We start from the raw sequence: 8,964 nt of genomic DNA, 5'->3' as shown, positions 1-8,964 counted from the left end.
CAGGCTTTTAGCTGTGGCGAGGATTTCGTTATGCCCGCCACTGCTACCTGTAACAACAGTGGCAGGTGAGCAAAGCCACTCGCCACAACAAACATTCATAACATAGCCACGCTCAGCACTGCTTTATTATGGCGGGTGATGTATTTCGCCCGCCACTCATGTGCGGTGTGCCGGTAGCTCTGGCGGTCGCGTTTTGTTACCTGCTACTGCTGCTTCTCCTAACTTGCTGTGGCGGGTGCCTCAACCCGCCCGCCACTCTATTGAGTTCACCTATAAGGTCTTTCCCAGTAGTGGAAGGCGGCAAGAAGGGCGGCGAGAAAGAGGAGTTCGACGTCGAGGAGTGGCGGAGCATCTTCCCCGACTACGACGACGACGGCACCGGTCTGGACCCATGTCTCATCGAGGTGGCCTGTTGAGAAAGGATTGGCTCAACCTCCACTATGGCCGATGAAGATGAGTAGTTTTTACTGTAGTTTAAGTTTGAATTTATGTTTAATGTTCGGTTGTCAAGACTATCTATGTTGAACTTATGTTTAAGTGCATGCATATTTCGGTTGAAATTAGGTTGAATTTATGCAAATTTACGTTTTACTTCGCTAAGTTTAGGGGATCGGCTAGAACTGAAAAAAACTTAATGGAGGTTTACTCGGCGGGATACTCTGCTATTTTTTAGGGATAGGTTAGAAATGCCCTAAGAGCAGCACAAGACAAAGGGGACAATAACCTGTTTGTTTCACCCATATTGTCGAGTACTATATATAACCTGAAAAGAAAAATGATACTAGTATAGATTAGCTATCCCTAGTTCTGAACTTGTAACAGATGCATATATATATATATATATATATATATATATATATATACAAAAAAAAACGAGTACCACATTAGCTCAGCAAGCACCATGACCCATCCCTAGTTGGTTCTGAATTTCGAGTGGATGCGGATACAAAGAGGAAAACAAATGGGGTAATTTGTGTTCCTAGTGTTGTTGCAATGCAATATGAGATGCTACTACTAAATCTGGCCTGAATTTGCTGCTGGTGCTAGGACATGCCCAACACTACCCTGTTTCAGTCTTGTTTTTGTGAAGCTGAAACAATTTACTAGCACCATTTCGCATCTTTCCTATCCTATGGAGAGCAAAGCAGAGCCAGTTACGTGTGTGAAGATGGATAGATGGATGGATAGATGGAGACAAGGAAGAGATTTGTTGCTGCTGCTGCTGCATTATTGCGCTCCTCTCCAGGTGCCAAGGGGCAGGCGGGCAGGCAGGCAAGAGGAGCTTGTTCCTTGTCCACCGCAGGCGAGGTGATAACCCAACCTGTGGCCATTCCCGCTCTTATCTCCATCCCGAGTTCCTAGTCTTTTCCCCACTCAATTTCGGGGGCGCAAATCCCATTCTCGTGCGCAAGAAAATTGAGCGGATGCCGTCTCGTCTCCTCCACATTATCCGCGCTTGATTAATCTGCACTGCGCACGCCCAGCAACGCGACAAGGAATCTCGCTGCCTGCCCTGCCATTACACTACAAATTCCCACCTGCTCCCCTGTTTCTTGGTTCCCTTCTTCTCCACATCACCCCCCACACCCACCTTTCCCCCTCTGCGGCGGCGCACGAGGGATCTGCCTCCGTCCGGAGAAGACGAGAAGATGATGGGGAGGAAGGCCCTGGACTACGAGGAGCTCAACGAGAACGTCAAGAAGGTGCAGTACGCCGTGCGCGGGGAGCTCTACCTCCGCGCCTCCGAGCTCCAGAAGGAGGGCAAGCGGATCATCTTCACCAACGTCGGCAACCCGCACGCCCTCGGCCAGAAGCCACTCACCTTCCCCCGCCAGGTTGCTATCCTCTTCTTCTCTTCACCAACCTACAGTAGGAAACAGGATTGATTGGAGGTCGGTGCTTACTTGTCCGTGTCCTTGTCCCTGCGCAGGTGGTGGCGCTCTGCCAGGCTCCCTTCCTCCTCGATGATCCCAACGTCGGCCTCATCTTCCCCGCCGATGCCATCGCGAGGGCCAAGCACTACCTCTCCCTCGCGCCCGGCGGTTTAGGTAACATATTTCTCGTCCGCCCAAAATTCATCCCTTCTTTTCTACTACTCCTAATCCAGGATGTTTCTAGGTTTTCTTCAGGCACTGACACTTGTGCCTTTTTTTTACTCCATATATATGCATGCAAGTGGAAGTGGATAACAAATGCAGAGCTGACGATTTTTAATTTCTTCACATAACAAATAATTATCCACTTTTATCTACTCACTCATGTATTACAGTACTATGTTCCATTGTTTCTGTGGTCTTACGTATATACTGTATATGCGTGTGTGTTTGACTGACACAACTTGTAATCTATCTCACCAGGTGCTTACAGTGACTCCCGAGGTATCCCTGGGGTTAGGCAGGAAGTTGCCGAGTTCATTCAGAGGCGTGATGGGTATCCAAGGTCAAACTGAACAAGAGCGACGATTAAAACATCTCAGTTTTTTTTGGTCATCCTTCCTCCCTCCTCACACTGGTATTGTATTGTATGGTCTACTTATTGCAGTGATCCAGAGCTTATCTACCTCACTGATGGTGCCAGCAAAGGTGTGATGCAAATGCTCAACGCCATTATCAGAAACGAGAGGGACGGGGTATGCTTATCCTTGAAAGCTGTATCTTTCCCCCAAATTCTTACTTAAGACTAGGTGTAAATCCAATGTGGTTGAGATGCATGTATCTTTCTTTGCAGATTTTGGTCCCTGTTCCACAATACCCGCTTTATTCTGCTGCCATTTCCCTCTTTGGTGGTTCTCTTGTCCCGTATTATTTGGAAGAAGAGGCTAACTGGGGACTTGATCTTGTCAGTACCCGGCAATCAGTTGCAGAAGCACGGTCAAAGGGAATCACTGTAAGTGTTTTACTGATAATTTAGGAGTATATTTCATCCTGTCTTCCATACTCATCAGAAATACTAGATGTAACCAGTTAGGGGATTACATTTTTTTTTTATCTAACTAGAATGCTATGCTTGTTTTCTCTGCAATCAGACCCTTGCCTATCTTCATTCTCTACACTAAAACCACTACTACTCTTGTGAAGAAAGATTAGTAGTCTAATAGTTAGCTTGATGAAAGAAACACTTGTAAAATTGTTTCTTTGATGTTTTGCGTTGACAGTGTAATTTGTTTCACCTTCTCATAGTTCATGATTTTCTTCTTCTTTCTATATCGTTGTAGTCATGCTGCTTATATAAAATTGTTATCCTTAATGTATACTAGTTGTATTTAGCTCTGATCATATTTTTTTTCCCCTCCAATCTAGGTTCGAGCAATGGTGATAATAAACCCAGGAAACCCTACTGGCCAATGCCTGAGTGAAGCAAATATTAGGGAACTTTTGAACTTCTGCTATCAGGAAAACTTGGTTCTGCTTGCAGATGAAGTTTATCAACAGAATGTTTATCAAGATGAACGTCCGTTTATAAGTGCAAGAAAGGTACCGATGGTTACAGCTTCACTCAAGCTTATAGTTTTCATGTGACAAGTCTGTAATCTAGTGAGCACTCTAAGTTGCCCTTAAGTAACACATATTGACAAGTACTTGCTTCCGCACGCCGAAAAACTACTACAAGAGATTAGGCTCATGCTGTGTTACACTGAAAGATAATCAGATTTTTTTTCTCAAATATCAACTGCGCTGACCACAATGGCCTTTCTCAACATGTTCTAGGTTATGTTTGACATGGGTCCTCCAGTAAGCAGGGAAGTTCAGCTGATTTCTTTCCATACTGTGTCCAAAGGATATTGGGGAGAGTGTGGACAACGTGGTGGGTACTTTGAAATGACAAACATACCTCCCAAGGTAACATGCCACTACAGAATTTATGATTTATCTTAAAGATTATGAAAAAGTTACTTACTAATATGTATGAAGAATACAGCTATAGAAAAACAAAACACATATATAAATAAAATGTTACATAATTCATGTCCTATTGCACACCAAAAAAATATAAATCTGCATCAGAATTTCCTAGCCTTGCTGCTGTTCTTTCGTTAGCAGAACAGTTGTGTTTATACTACAGTGTGCAATATGATCCACTACATCCATCCTGTGCTAGCTAGGTTGTTTCAATTACATTTGCTGCACCAAGATATTCTTATTAATGGAGTGCACTTAGTGGGTACCGCAAAAACTGTTTGGTAATGAACAATGCATTTGGGAGTTATATGTATGTCACCAGTCATGTTCATTTACAGCTACTAGCTGTGTCCAATCTCAAAGCTTTGAAAGTTGAGATTGAACGTCTAAATAAGACAAGTCACATAAATAAGGATGGCAATTTGTTCCACTGTACAAACGTTTACACTGAAGTTTGGATGGTAGCACATACAACTTCTCTTAATCAAGTTGTTCTTCTGATTTGTTCTGACAGACTGTCGACGAGATTTACAAGGTTGCATCAATCGCGCTGAGTCCAAATGTTCCTGGGCAGATCTTCGTAAGTGAAACGAAATTTTATGATTCTGTTGTTTTTTGGCTGGGTGGGGTGGAAGGAGGCAATCCATGAACTACTATTGAAATTCTTGAAAATCGGAATCTCATTTTCCCTGTTGTATTATGTGGTGTGATCTGCAGCATACTAATTTGTTTGCAGTTATCTTGCTTTATTTTAAGAAGTTATACAATGGTTCTGGTTCTTTAATTTACAGATGGGACTTATGGTGAACCCTCCTAAACCTGGAGACATCTCGTACCTGAAGTATTCTGCTGAAAGGTTAAAAACACCGCCCTGCACATTTCTTTCTATACGCCTCGCTTTCCATATGAAAGAAAGTTAACGTGTCAGCTTGTACTAACATGCTTCAAATCGATGTTGCAGTAAGTCTATCCTTGAATCTTTGAGGAGGAGGGCACAAATAATGACAGACGGTTTCAATAGTTGCCGAAATGTTGTCTGCAATTTCACAGAAGGTAACATAAAAGCTCTAAACTGCATATTTTTGTCTGACTATTATCTGTAGCAGGAGCTATGTATTCTTTCCTGCAAATACGCCGAAATGCATATTTTTTCAATGACAAAGAAGCTTCTCTCTGATGTTATATGCTATTATGCTTTTGCAGGAGCTATGTATTCTTTCCCGCAAATACGGCTGCCGCAAAGAGCTATGGATGTAGCAAAAAGCGCTGGCAAAGCGCCCGATGTTTACTACTGCCTCAAGCTTCTGGAAGCCACTGGAATATCCACTGTTCCAGGCTCAGGTTTTGGTCAGAAAGAAGGGTAAGTGCTTTTCTGATATCATCAGTTATTGTTTTAATGATTTTTTTAGTTCCAAGGTGTAAGAGATCCTAGCTACTCCCTCCGTTTCTAAATATAAGACCTTTTAGAGATTTCAATATGGACCACATACGGATGTATATAGACGCATTTTAGAGTGTAGATTCACTCATTTTGCTCCGTATGTAGTTTGTATTGGAATCTCTAAAAAGGCTTATATTTAGGTACGGAGGAGTAGAAGTGAAGCATGATAAACTGGGCATACGAGAACAGTGGCCCATCATCAGTGTTTTGATACACATGGAAACTGTCACTGCACTTTGGGCTTATCTAATCATGAACCTGATAAGAATGGGAATGGGCCGTCCTGCTCCAGCCTGGACTTGGTTTCTATTACTACCGTGAACATGTTAGCACCACAAGTCTACAACTTAGCATATTTGCAATTCTGGAACAAAAGCAATCTTGGGTCAATAGTTTGAAACTTTCCTATAAGCACAAGCCTAACAACCCTTGCAAAGGTATGTACTATCATAACGGCATACTACAGCCCTGGGCAACCAAATCTGGGTCGACCCACTCATCCTGATGGGCCGATGAGGATCGGCTCCGCTGGCCCTGTTTCCACATGAAGCCGACCCAAAAGACCCATTGGACTGGAAATTTTGGGCGGGGCCAGTGTCAAAATGGGTGACGTCAGCCCATTCCCATCTTGATTGAACCATTGTAGGAAACCAGTCCTCCTGTTCATCACCATCATCATCATATTTTTTACTGCAGAACCAATCACCGTTTGTCCTTTGGAACAATTTGTGATATGGAACAATTTGCAGGGTGTTCCATCTGAGGACGACGATCCTGCCCGCGGAGGAGGACATGCCGGCGATCATGTCGAGCTTCAAGAAGTTCAACGACTCGTTCATGGAGCAATACCAGGACCACTCGAGGCTGTGAAGAGAGAAGAAGACAACCGCATCTACATATAATACAATGCTGCTCTTTTCTACCAGCAATTGAAGTTGATTAATTAGCTGTAAGCTGTAACTATGGTGAAGAAAACTGGTTGCTATGCTTGATATGTATAGGGGGGAAGATATATGCGGAAATATTCGGTCCATTTACTACATAATATGATGATACTACTGTAATTGTTGGCTCCAATAATTGATCCACAATAAATAATTAAACACCGAGCTTGATCACCCTTGTTGTTTGAGCTTAGCTAAGGCGGTATGCATGCATGGATGCATGCTGACACACAGCACCTACTGCTCCCTCCGATCCACAATATAGTGCTTACAGATTTTTTTTTTGGAAAGTCAAACTTTTGTAGAGAAAAACATATACATCTGGAATATAAAATACATATCATTAGATACATCACAAGACGTATTTTCATATTGTATATATTTGGCATTGTAGATATAAATAGTTTTTCTCTATAAACATGATCAAAGTTTGTAAGGTTTGCCCTTCCTGAAAATATATATGCACTACATTATGAAACGAAGAAAGCATATACTAGTATATACTGCCGTACTTATCAATCAATTTGTTTTTTCTGATACAAAACAGCAATACCTACTCCCTGCTTCTGACTTTGCTAGAAAAATATGCAATCCCTGATTGAATGGCATATGCCTGGCTGCTAACGCTCGTCCTTCTAATTTAGTTTGTTATAAGGGCAGTCCTAAAGAAGACCAGCAAGGAACGACTCCAAGGACAATTAATTATTAAGTCTTGTGAAGAATTTCAGATAGTTGAAGATAACGTGGGCGAAAATAATAGCCATACGCGTTGCAATCATCGTCGTCATCGTATCGTACTGTGGGAAGGAAAACCAAGGCAGTTGCTGTGGTGGCAAATTAAACTAAAATTGTAGGAGGCGACTGAGGAGCTCAGTACATGCATGCTCATTCACCAACTTGCAGATGCTTACCGTTACCGACGAGAAATCGTACCGACTTTGTAGTACCTTACCCAGGGTAAGTCAAAGAATAATATTTCTGCTTCTAGACGTTCACAAGTTCCAGTCCCCAGTTTGACAAGAACCAGTCACATATAGCTATTGAGCTCGCTATCAGGGGAAATATTTTATACCGTGAATAACTGGAGTAAAAATAAAAATGCAATGATATGTGGCCAGGTTGTGCGTTACAAAATTTATAAGTTGGATTTGGACTTTTATCATTTTTATTGCAACCATGATTCTTTATAAATGCACTAGTTATTGCACATCTAATGACTCAATCAAATTAGAAAGGAACAGAAAAAGGACAAAAGAAAATGCTTGCATGAATCTTCACGTAAAATCAATGACATATGACTTAAATGTGAAATACTTAGAGCACATCTAGATGTGCTTTAGCAAAACTGTTCTTTATAACTCGCAAACCTCATCTAGCTAATATTTTTATATTTGGAAACAACACGGGTTGAGAAAAGAAGCGAAACCAACTCCTTAGAAATAAATCAACATAAAACCTTAGGTCCATGTGAATTCACTGCAATTCTAAATGTATAGTACATGGTTGTCGGGAAATTGCTTTTGGATCCCGAGCTCCATGAAGCTCGGATTTTTGAAAAAAAATACAAAAACAGTTTTTTCTTAAAGTTGCAAAAATTCTGAAAAAATTACACATGAACCTAGAGATGTGTACTACATCCCCTTAAATTTTCATGAGGAAATGCGTTGTGGTTCAAGCTACACCAAAAAAAAAGGCAAAATCATGTCTTTCTAACCCTACACTATTCACTATACTTTAATAAAGATGGTTGTATGCATCACAATGATGCAGAGGTTGAGGGTTTTCAACCAACTTTTCAAAAAAAGAGAAGAAAGAAGTGCAAAACCAATCACAGAGCAGGACAAAATGTCATAGGTTTGCACGTTTGGTGATGTCCTAACTCGTTGGAATTGTGTTTCAAATTGATGATTCTAATTTTGCGGCAGCCAAACAGTCATGTATCTAGAATCGAATTCCTGTTTTTGAATATTAGACCAATTTTTAAGAGCCAAAACAAGGTGCAAGTTCTGAAAATTAGGTTCACACATCACCCGCAAAAAAAAAAGGTTCACATGGACACGGGCCGCTTGAGCATTTTCCTCATAAATAAAATCGATGGCCATGTTACAAATCTCGAAAGAGAAAGGCAACCAACGTGGGTCTTCTTTTCTCGAGGCAAACAGGACCACTGGCCCAGTAGACTAGTGCTATAGTACTACTACTAGTTCTACCATCACTATTTCTCAAAAAAAAAAAACTAGTTCTACCATCACTGAAAGTAAGTAGCTGCGCTCCTGTTAAAAAAGAACAAGTAGCTGGACTGGTTCGTGTTCCATCGCCCCTGCCACTGCCACCCGCATCTCCAGCCGCGTCTCCAACAAGCATCCCCAGATAATTTTTCACCGACGTCCAAAAATCGGCCCAATCACGTCTCAGGAGCCTGTTTTTCGTCGGTTTGGGTCGAAACTGTCGCCGGCAGACCCAGGCCAAACCCGGTGCGCTGGGGCACCCGTGGGCGCCGGGACAAGCGATTTTGGCGCGAAAAAACTGCGGGCCCGCTGAGTCAGCGACACTCGCCTCGTCGTCCTTACAACGCCTCGGTTTTCCACGGGGAATCAATGCCAAGACTGCCGCCGGTCAGCCTTCCATTGATTCCTTACGGGCGGCGCGGTGCGGCGACGCACCACCTCCCGCCAAGCGT

The 8,964-nt window shown here is 42.4% G+C and overlaps 1 protein-coding gene across 1 annotated transcript; it reads left to right on the top strand.

Moving 5' to 3' along the window:
• Positions 1-1,638: 1,638 nt before the first annotated feature.
• LOC123052946 (glutamate--glyoxylate aminotransferase 2) lies at positions 1,639-6,458 on the top strand (the record flags this gene model as incomplete). The annotated part of the gene is given in 12 exon segments (XM_044476316.1): positions 1,639-1,835; positions 1,931-2,048; positions 2,358-2,439; positions 2,542-2,629; positions 2,728-2,886; positions 3,300-3,473; positions 3,708-3,839; positions 4,414-4,479; positions 4,691-4,755; positions 4,861-4,952; positions 5,103-5,259; positions 6,090-6,458. Coding segments are annotated over 12 exon segments (1,440 nt in total). The 3' UTR covers positions 6,211-6,458.
• Positions 6,459-8,964: the final 2,506 nt, after the last annotated feature.

The sequence above is a fragment of the Triticum aestivum genome, chromosome 2D, assembly GCF_018294505.1.
Source record: "Triticum aestivum cultivar Chinese Spring chromosome 2D, IWGSC CS RefSeq v2.1, whole genome shotgun sequence".
In the NCBI taxonomy this organism is placed as follows: Eukaryota; Viridiplantae; Streptophyta; class Magnoliopsida; order Poales; family Poaceae; genus Triticum; species Triticum aestivum.
Note: the sequence above shows the minus strand (reverse complement) of the source record. Positions and strands in the feature narration are given on the sequence as shown.